At 36.7% G+C, this 15,399-nt stretch overlaps 2 protein-coding genes across 5 annotated transcripts in view; one reads left to right on the top strand and one right to left on the bottom strand.

Annotated features, from left to right (window-relative positions):
* LOC109052664 (probable JmjC domain-containing histone demethylation protein 2C) overlaps positions 1-9,477 on the top strand; it is a 133,233-nt gene extending 123,756 nt beyond the window's left edge. For all 4 annotated transcript variants that reach the window (XM_019070077.2, XM_019070076.2, XM_019070075.2 and 1 more), the window contains 8 exons: positions 3,136-3,304; positions 3,389-3,479; positions 3,655-3,785; positions 4,105-4,227; positions 5,692-5,831; positions 6,044-6,220; positions 6,943-7,074; positions 8,607-9,477. In XM_019070077.2, coding sequence (XP_018925622.1) covers positions 3,136-3,304; positions 3,389-3,479; positions 3,655-3,785; positions 4,105-4,227; positions 5,692-5,831; positions 6,044-6,220; positions 6,943-7,074; positions 8,607-8,696 — 1,053 coding nt within the window. In that variant the 3' untranslated portion in view covers positions 8,697-9,477. The remainder of the gene's footprint in view (positions 1-3,135; positions 3,305-3,388; positions 3,480-3,654; positions 3,786-4,104; positions 4,228-5,691; positions 5,832-6,043; positions 6,221-6,942; positions 7,075-8,606) is intronic.
* Positions 9,478-10,182: 705 nt separating this feature from the next.
* LOC109052686 (nuclear receptor-binding factor 2-like) lies at positions 10,183-14,714 on the bottom strand. The gene is made up of 4 exons (XM_042767255.1): positions 14,496-14,714; positions 12,729-12,813; positions 12,258-12,298; positions 10,183-12,166 (listed from the first exon to the last, which is right to left on the bottom strand). The coding sequence occupies exons 1-4, from the start codon at positions 14,523-14,525 to the stop codon at positions 11,543-11,545; spliced, it is 780 nt and encodes a 259-aa protein (XP_042623189.1). The 5' UTR covers positions 14,526-14,714; the 3' UTR covers positions 10,183-11,542.
* Between the last annotated feature and the right edge of the window lie 685 nt (positions 14,715-15,399).

Below are 15,399 nucleotides of genomic sequence, written 5' to 3'. Positions count from 1 at the left end.
GGTTCTTTCGAAGCCAATATTTTTGAAAAGTGACGTGTATGTGTGAATTCGGTGTGGTGATTGACTTCTGTGGCAGAAGAGGATCTATGTCATCAGTTATCTGAGCTTTTCTCAGTATTATTCATGAGAACGAACTCTTATAGAACTCTAATAGAACTAATTTTTAACGTGACAGTTTCATTCTTAAATGTATTATTAGTCCTGAGATTCTTCACGTTAGCGAATAAACACATAGATAAGCAATAAACATTCGTATTCCTAAACAGTCTGGTGGTAGAATTTTCGTTAGGTGTGGTTTTGGGTTCTAATCCACCCTCTTAATTTTTTTTTCCCATGATTAAAGCAGGGACACGTTTGTTTGTATTTTGTTTTGTGATTTAACTGGAATGAATAGTTAGTCTCTATGAAATGTTTTAGTGATAGATTGAAGTGCTCATGTGTGAAGACATAATCACAAGAGAAAATTCTGTCACTAATATCATTGCAACAAACCTTCAGCATGATTTCAAAAACAACAGATTCCAGCCCCAGATCGCAGCTTATTTAACAGAAACGAATGTAATGTTTCATCTGCATCAAGAACGTCCGTGCCGTGAGATGTTTAAAAAAAGTGATAGGGGCAATATCGACCCTGACAAAAAGTGGTGGAGACATGTCCTACCTGTATATTACACCTATGTGTGCAAATAAGGACACTGGTACAGCAGTATGTCTGATTATGAACGCCATAACACGACAGATTATCGTGATTCACAGCAAACAATGATGTAGACCGAAAATTCAAAGATTAGACAAAAAGTAACTATGCCTTTATTTTTCTATGTTAAACTGATGTGTCGATTGTTCAGAGACTGTAGTGCTTGACAAAAGTAGTGAAAATATTATTAGATCTTTTAAATGTTCTTCATTTTCATAGACCAATAACAGTTATAATACTGATTTGTTGATTTTTCAAAGACTAATTTATCAAAACTTATCACATTTTCTAGTGATAAGATTTCTTGAGAGTTTATCATGGGGTTAAATTTTTAAAATATATCTATCTCCTATATCCCCTAACACTGTTTTTTCTGTCTCTCTCTCTGCTCATATTTTAATATTCATTTGTCTGTATAATGAGTGTGATGTAGGTCTGTTTTATTGGTTTTCTTCCCTCTTTACTCCCACTTTTCTACAGCTTTACACGCCCATTTCTTGAGTCTTTTTCAAATCTGAGGTGTGAACGACTAGTGTTAAACAGGGGTTTCATGACACTTTAAACAATTACTCAAACTGCAAAATGTTGCATGTTCAAATGGCACTTAGTAAAATGGCACTGTGTCAACTATATGATATTATACGTCTATGTACTATATACAGATTTTCCTTTTTTCCTCTTCACTGATCACATGCCTGTAATATTATAAATGCATAATAATTATTATATCAGTATTTATGTAAAATTTGGTAAACGATGCCTCTGCCTCCGCTGGATAGCATCTTCCCTCCACCTCAGCAGACAGCTGTTGTCTGATTCATCTTTCACATCATTCTGCATTACATGTACACTGGCTGTTCAGAGAGAAAGGCACCATACATTTATTCAGTCCATTTATTCAGCGTGTACTTCACATAGGCCATTATAGGCTTTAAGTGCTTTGATTCTTTCATAGGTAGCACCTCTTCATGTGTGCGCTCTAATGCAGGACATTTCAAGTGAGCATATAGATCCTTTACAATGCAATCTGATTTTCACTAATGGACAGGAAGATACAGAATATGTGTGAGATTGAAATCCTCAAGCATACATCCTTTTCCTCTAGTCATTGCATTTATTTATACAGAAGAAGAGGAGAGCCTCTGGGTGTATCAGAAAATCAACCCCTGTTCCCTTTACTCCACTAATATGGTCCCCTTGAAGGCTTGAATGAAAACAAATTCAGCCATTGATTGTGCCAGAAGGGCCATAGATGCCATCTTCTGGCGAAATGCGTGAATGTATTCACCGCAACCCTAACAGTGCAGCTGAGAGATGGCTTTTTCATGTGCATTGGCTTTACACAATGCATTATGGGATTGAATATGTGCACTTAATAATGTCCCATATGGTTTCAGATACCACGTAAAATGTTGTTTTGAGTAAAATGTTGTTTTGAGGCTGTATTGAGTACTAGAGAAGGGTATGGGGCAGTTTTGTACACAACCTCTGTCTCTTCCTGTTGTGATATGATGATATTTATTGACTTGTGTTTATTAGACCATGACTATACATCTCTACAGAAAGTAAACTGCCATCATAAAATGTGGCTCTCCCAACACATTGGTTTACTTTCAAAAACCAGGAAGCTGCCTATGTAAGCAGCATTTTAAGGTTCCCAGTGCTAAAGGTGTTCCAAAGGGTAGTTACTGTTATTATGCTGCTTTTTAACATTTCACACAGAGAACCCAGTCTCATAATACATTGCAATAAGCTCAGTGAACATGTCCATTAAAGATAGCAGATGGCATGAAAACATTGATTTTGTATTAAATTCAGTGTCTGTATATGTTCAGGTGCCTGTGTAGTTCACACTCTTTTAAGGGTGTGCCAGCTTTGTATGCAGAGGTTTTTAGGCTGATCTGTTGCATGCAACAGAGGCTCTTTTTAGACTTTTACTAACTTTTGAGAATAAGACGCGATACTAAACTGTTCACTAGTAAGGTTTTTTTTTAGCTGTCCCAATCAGACCAGCAGTTACAGTTTTCACTTACTTTAACTCAGATGAATGATCAGTTTTCATTTAACCAATGCAACTTTTTTTATTCTCGAAAATATTTTTACAAAAATAAACATTTAAAAAGCTGGAAATGTAACTGCTATAATGTACAATGTTTAATGAGTTCATATTTATGCTTCAGATTTATTTGCAGTGCAACACCGAAACATTATTATTGAGCTCTGCACTTCTGCAGAAGCTAGTTTGGCACTCAGATTAGTTCACAGATTTAGGCTTTTCAACCAATGTAAATTATTGTGTTTAGTTTTTAGAGTAATCCATCTTGCAATTTCTTTTTTAACCAGGCTTCATATTTTTCCACTTGTTAAAAAGCAAGTCTTGTAGTGGTTGTGATCTCAGCTGTCATTAAAAGGCCATTTCCTGTGTGGTGTATTTGCAGCCGGTGCTGGTCTCTGGGGTGCACAAGAAGCTCAACGCCAGCTTGTGGAAGGCAGAATCCTTCAACCAGGAGTTTGCCGACCACCAGGGAGACCTCTTGAACTGCAAGGATGGAGTAATGTCCAACTCAGGCGTAAAAGAATTCTGGGATGGCTTTGAAGATCTCACGAGTGAGTGCCAATGAAGTAAACATATGAGCAATTATCTTATTAATCGGCCAGTTTCTGTTTATGCTGATCATGCTTTCTCTGCAGAGCGGCCCAAGTCAAAAGATGGAGAAACTGTGGTGTATCGACTGAAAGACTGGCCTTCAGGGGAAGAGTTTATGGCTTTGATGCCCTCCAGGTACCACATGAACACAAGAACACGACATGCAGACGTGCTAAGTAACCATTTAGACACTGTTTTAGGGATTGCGAATGCTGTTTCATGTTGACTTTCAATATTTAATTTGTATGTTCTGATCAAGCATAGCTCTGTTTTAGTGTTGTTTTATCATGTGCTTCATCTTATTGTGTAGGTATGATGATCTCATGAAGAACCTCCCAATGCCTGAGTATTCAGACCCTGAAGGGAACCTCAACCTGGCCTCCCATCTACCCTCATTCTTTGTGAGGCCAGACCTGGGACCGCGCCTCTGCTGCGCTTACGGTACTATGAAGTTGTATTCATGGTGTTCGTATTGCTCTTTTATATTCATGGTTTTACTGTAGAAAATTAAATTATATTAAATTACTGGAGGGGTCTCATGAAACCATTCATATTTCACCACACATGAAAATAAATAATAATTTACCTTTTTTGTATTGTGACATTATTTTCATGATAATTTTCTCCCAAATTCTCATTAGTATGTATTATCTACATAGTATTTGTTTTTAATTATGATTAATTTTAATAAGATAAATGATAATAAAAGAATCGTATTTTGATAACATGGTGAACATGGTGTTTATGATCTGTATCTCAGGTGTGGCGGCATCTCAGGAGCAGGACTTCGGCACCGCTAACCTGCATATGGAGGTGTCGGACATCATCAGCGTGCTGGTTTATGTAGGAGTGGCCAAAGGGAATGGTGTCCTCTCCAAAACGGGTAAGCCTGAGGCCCGCTCACCACACAGCTGTCAAAAGCCTGTCTGTTTACTTGGTCAGCCGTGATAGAGAAAGAGATGGAGGGGGAAAGCCTTCTGCTAGAGAAATGTTCCATAAACTTTTGAGCTCAGAGGAAAAAAAAAACAGAACACGATTTCCACCCTGGAAACAATGAAATGTAAAAGATGCATCTGGAAGGAGTTTTCCCTGCCAGTACATGGCCATAGCAGCACTTACAAGAGCTTTTCTCTGCACTCAGGAGAAGGAAAATTTAAAAACATGGTTGAGTTTCACATATGATATATTATTATGGTATTAACTAAAAACCATTTGTAGTTTTACATGACCACTGTGCTCTCTCTGATCATCTACAATCCTCTAACCATGTGGGTGTGATGTTACATCTAAAGTAACACAGGTCAGTGGTTTTATTCCAGTTGTCCTCAACAATGTTCGAAAGCCCAATGACCTTTGTTTCCCTTTTTTTATGATTTACTGGAGAAGGATGAAGGATACGTTTTTTGGACTCAATTTTTACCCAATAAAACATCTAAGAGCTTGGCCAAACTAGAAGAATGTTCGTTCATTATAAATATGCCCATGGCTTTTTAAGACTTTATGAATTTACACGACTTTTCCAGGCATAGAAATCACACTTTTAAAATTAGGCTTCCGCATATATCCAGGTTTTGTAAGACAGTGGGAAACTTTGTTCTTTAAAGGGGGGAAAAAAGTTGTTGAGGGGATGACTTAAAAATGAGAAATATCTTGTTGGAGCCGCAGCAGGAGGGGAGACCCGCGTTTGAATCACGGCTCGTGCTCCTTTCCGATCCCATCCCCCTTAATTTCCCACTACTCTTTATATTCTTATATATATTTATGTAGACTCTAAACACTTTCCTAATCTTAAAGAAAGAAAGAAAATGTTTAGATTTCTTTGTTCTTTTGGCCTATTTTAATGCTTGTTTTAAATCATTTCACGTTTGTGTTCTGTCCTACTGGTGATTAATTTTAAAATAAAATTTTTTTTTTTTTTAGTGCAGATCATGGTTTTATGTACTGGTGTATTTATAGTATATATCTAGTTGCTGAATAATGATGTGCAAATGTGTTAAAGTGATGATGGTTGCAAAAAATCACAACCATGACAATTTCTGAACAACACATTTTGTGCATCTAAATTTCCAGTTGTAAGTTTATAAGTAATTTTGTGCCATGTCTCATGCCAAAAGCTGCTCCTCCCCACTGTAATGGCCTTTCTATTTTTATCCGCTGTCTCATGGGCAGACATGAGGAGAATATATAAAAGCCAGACTCCCACGCACGCACACTCTTTGCCATTAATTTTTAAATATCTCTCTGTCTTCAAAAGAGGATGGTGCTCCCTGCCTTTATAATACATGAAGCTGACTGCGTGATGCGTTTGCTGTGTAACCGCATGAATGTGTTTGTGCCAAACACACAGGAGTGCTGAAGAGGCTGGAGGAGGAAGATTTGGATGACAATGTGAAGAAAAGATTAAAGGACTCGAGCGAGACTCCCGGAGCTTTGTGGCACATCTACACGAGCAAAGACGGCGAGAAGATTAAAGAGTTCCTGCACAAGGTTATTTTGATTTGATTTCTCCACTGATCATTCTAGTGACGCTCATTCTCTCTCTTGCGTGCGCACACTCTCTCTGAGTGGGTGTCCTCATAAAACCTTTTGCAAGGAAGTTTTAAAGGATTGATTTCATATGTTTTTCTGGAGTGTGCAAATCTTTTTGGCACGTGCTGTTGTTTTTTAACTCAATGTTTGTGTGTGTTTGGATATGGCAGTTGGCGAAAGAGCAGGGCGTGGAGATCCCAGTGGATCATGACCCAATCCGTGAGCCCAGCTGGTACTTGAGCCGTAAGCTGCGTCAGCGGCTGCTGGAAGAATACGCCATTCAGGGCTGGACTGTGGTGCAGTTTCTGGGTGATTCGGTCCTGATCCCTGCTGGAGCTCTGCACCAGGTCTCATTACACTCCTTCCTCTTCTGCAGTTGCTCAAACCACTGATATCACATGAGCCAATCATGATATATACTACATTCTGGAGCATATGTTGTTTTATTGATTATTCAGACCAAAAAAAATACTTTATAGACATGGAAAGCAACAAAGCTTACTGTTTTGTTTGCAGTGTTGCTAAACATCGTTAAAACACTTAAGCCAGACTTTGTCTGTATATCATTGAATTATATAAAATATCAACAACAAAAAAACTAATGCTGTTAACTTCACTTCAACCCTTTAAAAGCCTGACATATGAAATAATAGTTAGAAAAAGAAAAATCTGATGAAATGGTTTATTGAATCAATTAGACAAAATAATAATAATAATAATAATAATAATAATAAAGGGTTTCATATGTGTAGGGTATCATATTTGGTACACCAGTTTTGATACACCAGCACCTCAGTTTTATTCAGAGGCCCAAACTGAGCAAAAAGGAGGGAATGAAATGAAGGGAATGTTTTAACAGTTATGCTAAAAGGCATTTTACCTGCTTAAATATCATGTCAGTCAGGTGACTGAAGGCATGTAGTGGATTGTGTAATACAGGTTTCAGCAAAATCACAATCACAGGCAAACTTCCTCCTTCTGAACTAGCTGAGGTTCCAGAGCACTATCATCTTTCTGATATTTGTCACATCACTGCACACTCAGATCTGTGTGTCTCTCATTTGTACAGGTGCAAAACCTGCACAGCTGCGTCCAGGTGATCAATGACTTTGTGTCTCCGGAGCATGTGGTGCATTCGTTCCACTTAACCCAGGAACTCAGATCCTCCAAAGAGGAAATCAACTATGAAGATAAGCTACAGGTAGAGTTCAAACTGGAAATATCGCAACATGTCAAAATGTATTGGAATGTAAAGGCCTAAGCTGTATAACAGTGTCTCGTCACATGATCACATGATTTGTTGCTCTGTAGGTTGTTACAGGAACATGGATTCTGTTTGCTTCCACTTATGTTATAAACTCAAATACTCTTGAAAATAGACTCCTCACTAAAGAACACTTTTAATATTTATATTTTCAGATGCATCGTTAGATATGAGATATCATAAAAGTTACAAATATCAGTATTTCCTGGGTCCTAAAAATGTCTTAAATTTAGTTTGATCAAGTTTTAAATATGTTAAATGCTCCAACAAATTTCTTAATTATCATTTTCAGTAATCTTATATTTGGGTATGGGAAAAACAGCAATCACGATATGACCTAATGTGATTATTATTACATTTCAAAAGACAATGATTTAATTAAATAAATGTGAGCGCTGCATGTTTGAAGATGCAGTGCTGTTACACGTTCTACAGGCACATGGTTTCAGAGCAGTTACTGTATGCTAATAGATTGCTTTTGATCCACTACTGATGATTTATGTCTGTTTCCTTTATGATCTTTATGCTGTAATGTTGTATAGGTGGTTGCAAGAGTGCACATTTTATCTCTCTCATCTTTTTGAATGAGCAGCTGGAGGTAGTAAAATATAGCAAATACATTTCAAAATAAAAGTCCCAGTGAATTTTGGGCTTATTTATAATTAAAAGACCAATTTTTTTGCATAGAAACATTAATTAAAATTATTCATTTGCAGTACATTTGATTAATTAATTGGCATATCATGTAATTAATTAAATGATACATTTGAATAATTTATCAGCATTATATTTAAAACATTCAGAATATAGATTATTCTGTAATAATGTCATTTTTTTTAAAACACATTTTATTAGCAAAATCCAATATCAATCAATGTCTAATTCATGTATTGATATATTAGTACCTAATTCAATTTCAATACATATGTGCAACATGTCTAGAATATTTTAAACTTGCCATTTTGCAGTTGAATCTGAGCACCAGTAAAATAATTTTAAGTTTTGCATGGACATGCTGTATTTCTTTTATCAAATTTTTATAGGTCTTAAATCTCTGCAGACAACCTGTGTGGAGGTCATAGTTAGACACCTTAAATTGGACATGTATGTTGAATATGCATTATGATTGGATGAGATCAAAGCATCCGGATTTGATGAAGGTATAAATGTTCTTTGTCACACTCTGCAGCCATCTGTATGACTGTTGACCTTTTCTTTCAAGAAAATAAGTCTTCAGAAGATTTTTGTCTCATACCTTTATTAAAAAAGAAAATTCCCACAACACCCCCAAATTTGTTTGGGTGACAGTTCAGTTTTGGGGACCTTTGCACTCTTAGTTTAGTGTTTGTGCTTCTCAGTTTCCTGATGTGGATGTGATGAATGTTTCAGATGAACATTCATCAGTTGCCATGCCATTTCAGACATCTCTCTCTCAGCATGTGATTCTAACAGCCTGCTGTTTCTCTCAGGTCAAGAACATCTTTTACCACTGCGTGAAGGATGCTGTGGGGACATTAAAGAGGTGCTGCGCAGAGGAAGAGGAGGAGACGAACTCATGACACTCGTCGACACGTTCCCCCAAATATGCACACTAACGCTCACGCCGCGAACCTCCAGTGCCAAGCAGAGAAAACCCACCAGTAAACTGTATTTATTTGTTACTGACACCATTGCAGTATAGCGCATCAGGATGACTGTGATTGACCGCCACAAATCTAAAGAGAATCTAGTGTTTGTTTGTCTGTTTGGTTTCGTTCCCCTTTTGTTCTTTCATACTGTATAGTTTCAGTGAAGAATCGTATTTATTTTTAGGAGTTCTATGCTCTGTTCTCGATCAAATGTAAATGTAACTTGTACAGTTTGCTAATGGATTTCTGATGGCGCTCACTACTTTGGAGACTTGGAGTTACTGTGAGAGAGATCCACTGTCTCGTGTCCTCATGCCATATCTTTTGAGAAAAAAAACTGCCAAACAATTGTAAACATTGTAAAGTTCTATTATGTAAAGAAAGACTTAATAAATAACACTTCAGCATTTTATTAAAAAGTATTCACTGTAAAATGGAGACATTTACAAAAAAAAAGTTGTAATTTATTCAAGAAAAAACTGTCTTGTTTCTTTCTTTTTATGTTCAGATTTACTATGGCGAACTTTTGAAGTTCAATGGAAAAAGCAAATCGTACTATGCTGTGTAAATATATACATATATACATTCACTGATGTATTTTTTTAAACATGGCTTGCTTCAATTTCAAATTTTAAAGTGCAAGTGTTAAATGCTTTGTACATTGAAGTTCAAAGGGGTTTTACATTTTCCATTAAAATGGATTTATCAAATATCTGCCTGCCTTTTGCCTTATTGACAAAATGAAAGGTTCAGATAATCTATAGGACATGTTCCATGTTTAGTCATATATATATATATTTAGTCGTAATCAAAATGTGCTTCACCTCTGAAACTACTTTCCTTCTCGGGTGACGTCACCAAGAATAATGTTAACCAATATCCAAACAGTCAGTTTTACTGCTTGTTTAGTATAGTAAACAATATGTAGTATTTTTTACAAACCCATGTCTTATTGAGAAAATCAAATTCTAGATTGGCTGAACACATGTTGTCATTCACTGGTTGAACACCAGAGGAGGCTGTTGAGTTGTTGTGGGAATTTAGATATGATGCAATGTACACTCATTTGTAGTGCAGTCACTACCATTCTAAAGTCTCTCTGATAAAGAATCTTACAGTTTAATGATTTATACAACCCTTTAAATAAACAACAACAACTCTTTTTTTTAATCTGACCAATTTAAACTTGTTTGCTTTCGTGGGCAGTTAACATGAACTATGGGAGGTTTATGTCTAGCATGGCATGCTATATTCCATTGAATACAAATTCTTCAAACATTCTTTTATAATTATGAATGCAGCTTTTATGAGCTCATGTTCAACAGACTGCATGGAATATTTGTACTATTATACTATACTTTCAATATACTGTATTAGAAATAGCATACAAGCAGTTGGACAAACAACTCAAAACAGATTTATGCTGCCACTTGTTAAAATCTTTAATGCTTGTCAGAACAATTAAACTCACAAAAGAATTGTACATAAATTCTTGTTTTCAATATCTTAATCATATATACGTACAGCTACAGCAGAACAGCCATTCATGCATCAAAACATTTTCATCATATGATTTTCATTGATTATTACATCACAAAAAAAAAAAAGACAATTTGATGCACCCTGATTACTGTGGTAAACCAGTAATTAAACATTGAATTAAAACAAAATAATAATAATAATAAAAAGAGCAAAATGTGGATTTGGTTCCCTCTTCATGACACAAACATAAGCGATAAATTCATCTCTTCCCAGGCATGTCTGGCACATGTTGGTATGCTTTTGATTAGTGTGAGGACCTGGTTTATTGTTAGAGCAAGGTATGATTGTGCAATCAGTTACCTGAAAATATTAACACCGTGATCCACACAATTCTTGATTGATGAGTACAGTACAAATGAAGCTTCAAAACAATGAACAACATCCTCAGTTCATTCACACAGACTTCACACAGGTCCAAAGAGTGAAGCTTTTAGGACATGTCCATTCCTATGCTGTTGACATGGTGTCTGAAGAATGACACAGCGGAGCAGGAATTCAGAGAAGTGAGCGGTGATGAGAAACAACAAAATGAATGAGTGATTCTGTAGCACTTGACATGATTATTGCTTATCGTTCCGAATGCAATAGTCTCACACTCATGTTCAAAATCCCTTATCCTGTAGAAATAAACCACAGCTGTTTTTGTTTTACAAGTTGCTACAAATCGTCCAGAGATGACTTCATGACTGGGCTTCGTACTAATTGCAATAAGGCAAAACAAGTGCTGCAAGCTGGTATGGAAACAGAATGCATAACTAATTGCATTAATGCCTCTTGGCTTCCTCTATGTCCTAAATCTGCGCTGTTGATAGACGACTGAAACTGCATAACCACAACATCAACAGATACTGCACAAAACACTCACACATGAATGTAGTTCACAGTGTCTGTGTAGGAAATAGTGTACGATTCAAAGTGGGAATTTGCAAGAGGCAAATTCACCTGCTGATAACATAGTGTTCAACAGAATCTCCGATGTTCCTTTTCACTCGTACTTCATAACAAAAAACATGTTAGAAATGTTTAAAAAGGCACACACACTTCAAAAAGCGTTGTTTTCTTTCTTTGTATATCCAAACGCTACAGGGCGCCACTGAGAAGTCGAGTAGGACGGTCGCGTGAACCGTCACTTCCGCCGCTTGGCTGCTCCACCGTGAATGTGCTTCCTCTGTGTGTTCGCTGGCACACGATGGCGATTGAAGTCTCCCTTTGGTGCGTGTTTTGAGTGTGAGTGGTCACAGCTTCTCCCTGTCCAACAGCTCCTGCAATTCCTGCTGGATGTCCTCAGGAAGCTCTAGGCCGGGCAGGTCTTCCAGAGGGATCTCCTGAGTGGGCATCTCCAGCGGAGGGAGCTGTGGGATGGGAATGTCCTTGGCCTTGCGCTCCTCGGTCGTCCGCGGAAGCACCCACAGCTCCGACCGCTCCACGAAGTCGGCATCAGCGTAGGGTTCCTTCTTCAGCCGTGCATTCTCTGCCCGTAGCTGCTCGTTCTCCCGTTTCAGCTGCTCGTTTTCGCACACCAGTCGGTCCACCAGGTCACGTAGGTCATCGATGGTGGTCTGTTGCTCTTCCAGACGGGTTTTATCATCTTTCTGGGCTTTACTGCCTGCGCAGGGCTCTGGAACAGTGCCTTTGTTCTTCAGGAGGTACAACCAGGTGTCATACTCGCGTTCAGAGGGTTGGGAGACGTCCATGGTGGTTCTGCCCGGCTGTAGGTCGCGGCGTGGCGTTTGGTCTGAGGCTTGGACATGCTGGAGTGTTCTGGGCTTGTCCTCTCGCTTTGCTCGCTTCCATTGCTCCTCAATCAGCCTCTGCTGCTTGATGTGACTGTCCCTCTGAAGCTCCAGTGACAGGCGAGCCTATGCAGGAAAGAAACATCTCATAGTCAATTTCATCCACAATAAATAATAATAAAGAAAATGCAGAACAACGAGGACCGTATAAGGATACCTGTTCACACTTGGTGAGCTTCATGGCCTCCTTGAGAAGTTCTGTGGAGACATTACGTTATGTTAAGTTACGTAAGAACACACATTTCTGCTAATTTCCACTTTTTTTTTTTTAAATTACATCCATAATTTTTTAAAGATTAAATGTAAGACAGAAAACAATTTAAAATATAGTGCATCATTTTTTATATGTATTTAACTAGAATATTTACACAATTAAATAACAAATAGGATATTGCTTTCTTATTATTAAAATAAATATGAATTAATTAATTGTCCAAGCAATAACACATTTTGTTTACACCTGACAATCATGTGTCTGACCACGTTCCCAAGTTCACTGGATCACAGAACTAAATAAATCACCATCTGAATGCATGTTTTATCACTGAGGTGTCACGTAAACTGACTTTCACAGACGTCCCCATGAAAGACAGTTAGTGTCTGAATAGAACTTAAAACTGAAACCAACCTGCAGCTTTTCTGTGGCAGGAGATGGCATCTTCAAATTTCCCAGCAGCCAGCAAGCGCTCTGCTTTCCTGCACTGTTGATGGGCCTGGAAGAGATGACATTATTTCATTATGAGTTTGTTAACACAGAACAGATACTCAATGACACACAAGTATTCAGTGTTTACAGTGGGATCTGAGACCACACTGAACATCTGACAGTCAAAGTCTGATTCAAACTATATTTCTGACACTGATCATGTGAACTCTTTGTACAGATGGTCAGGTGTTCTTGCTTCCATTGATCCTTGTAAAAAAGAAGTGCACTTAAATGCATGTGTACTTCTTGTCTACTTCAAATAAACAAAAACAAAAAAAAACAATGTAGAAAACTGCAGATAATATAATATTAACAAAATAAAAGTCCACTTAAGTGTACTTTGTAATAATGTCAAATTAAACATTTTTTTCTAAAGTACATTTTAATAATCATTTGTAATCCTATAAAGAAGTAGCCTACACTTATTCTGAAGTGTTAACTAACACACTAGAGCACATGTGGGGTATTTGTGCTGTAGTGTGTGATCTGATATTACATTTCAAATTAATGTATTTTAAATGCACTTAATTACTTCATCATCATTACAAAACAAATACAAGATTCGACAGAAATGACATTGACACGATGACACTGACATGATACCATACCATAAACAGTACATTTAGCAGTACACTTCAAACATATTTCAAAGACAATAGAATTATGAAATTACACACGGAAATGCACTACTCAGGTGGGTCAAGTTTAACTACTTGTTAAAGGAAATAACATGCAATAAGTGTCCATAACTTTACATTCAGTTTGCACTGAAGTTTTTTATTTAAAGTAAATTATTTCCATAATAAGTACTCTTTTTAAAAGTCCCCCTTTTTCAACAATGGGGAAGAAGCTCTAATGAATACTTACTAAATTAGAGTATATTATATATTATATAAATTTACATTGTTTCTACGTTGTTTTTAATTAATTTCTGTTTATGAAATTATATTAACCTTTATACCAACATAATATTACAATATCGTTAACACAGAGAGAGAGATCCAAATTATGTATATATATATATATATATATATATATATATATATATATATATATATATATATATATATATATATATATATATATATATATATATATAATCTTTCCTGTTTTGTTGTTATGCTGATAATATATAAAAAGCTAAATTTTATTAAACTTAAAAAAATCAATCGTGATCTAACCTGTTTGGACCTCACTGTCACTGAAATCTGTCTATAAAGATCTGATGCTGTATTTAATGATCATAACTTCACAATAAACAGATTAAACAGATCCTTCTGCTCTTCGTTTCAGGATTATATCATGAATAATCCATGAGCCAACAGTAACGCACTGTCATCAGTTTAGGAAATAATAAATCGAGTCATATGTCAGTGTGTGTGTGTGTGTGTGTGTGTGTGTGTGTGTGTGTGTGTGTGTGTGTGTGTGTGTGTGTGTGTGTGTGTGTGTGTGTGTTTGTTTGTTTAAAGGTGATCAGCTGTCAGCAGTAAACAAACACACATATGGAAGCTAACTATAACAGACTTCATTAAAACAGCACACGGATTATACAGCGTCTTCTCGTCACGGTTAAGTGAATTAAAGCCCCGGGTAAAATTCCTTCATCAACCACAGCCTCAGCTCAGAGAAGAAATGCGGCTAAGCTAACAGCAGCTAGCGTGCTAATGGGACTTGTAAACAGACACTTACGAGATTGAGAGGACTGTCCAGCACCTCCATTCCTTCATCAACTACAGCCTCAGCCACACGGGAGACTCATCGGCACATTACTGTCTTTGTTCCGGGACCAGGAACTCTGGTTTCACCGGTTACTGATCAACTCTTACAAGAGTCGAGCAAAAACAACTTCCCCTGCGCGACGTCACCGACACGTCACATCACAGCGACGTGCGTGACGTGAAAACGCTTTTCTTTTCGTCATTTCTACTTAGTAAATCACACGAAATCACATCCCATTTATAATGAATGGCATGATTTAGTATCAAACGTTTCTCATTAGATGAAACTATGTTTAAAATCTGTTCTGGAATGCTGTGGTGTGACCTCACCACTAGAGGGCGCTTTTATCCTACAAATCCAATAATCACTAACAAATAAAGATTAACGTGTTTCTTGGACTTTGTACCATACAACAGTGCAAAGGAGTACTTTTTTTTTTTTTTTTTTTTTTTTTTTTTTTTTTGACCTGTACCTATAATATGAAGTACCTCGGTGTATCATATATGTTATATAAACTAAGCATAACAGTATTCCTAATGTTATTACAATGTTATATACACGACGTGAAAGTGTACTTTAAAATAGCAACATAACAGCAGAGCAGCACAGATATTAGTAATTCTTTTTTCTTATTCTTTGCATATATATTTGTCCCTGTTAACTATAACACATTTTTTATTTTGGTATAAATATTAATATATTTTAATACATAAATACACACACAAATAAACATACAATATAAATTATTAAAATATATTTATTTTAATATACAAATGCATTAAAGGCATCTCTCTTTCAATGCCTTTTAATTTTATTCTCTTATGTGCTGACCATATGTCCCCATTTCTTATTGCTGTAAATGTTTGTTATTGCA

Source organism: Cyprinus carpio, chromosome A12, assembly GCF_018340385.1.
Source record: "Cyprinus carpio isolate SPL01 chromosome A12, ASM1834038v1, whole genome shotgun sequence".
NCBI lineage: Eukaryota > Metazoa > Chordata > Actinopteri > Cypriniformes > Cyprinidae > Cyprinus > Cyprinus carpio.
The sequence above is the reverse complement of the archived record's forward strand: the minus strand, read 5'-3'. Positions and strand labels throughout refer to the sequence as shown.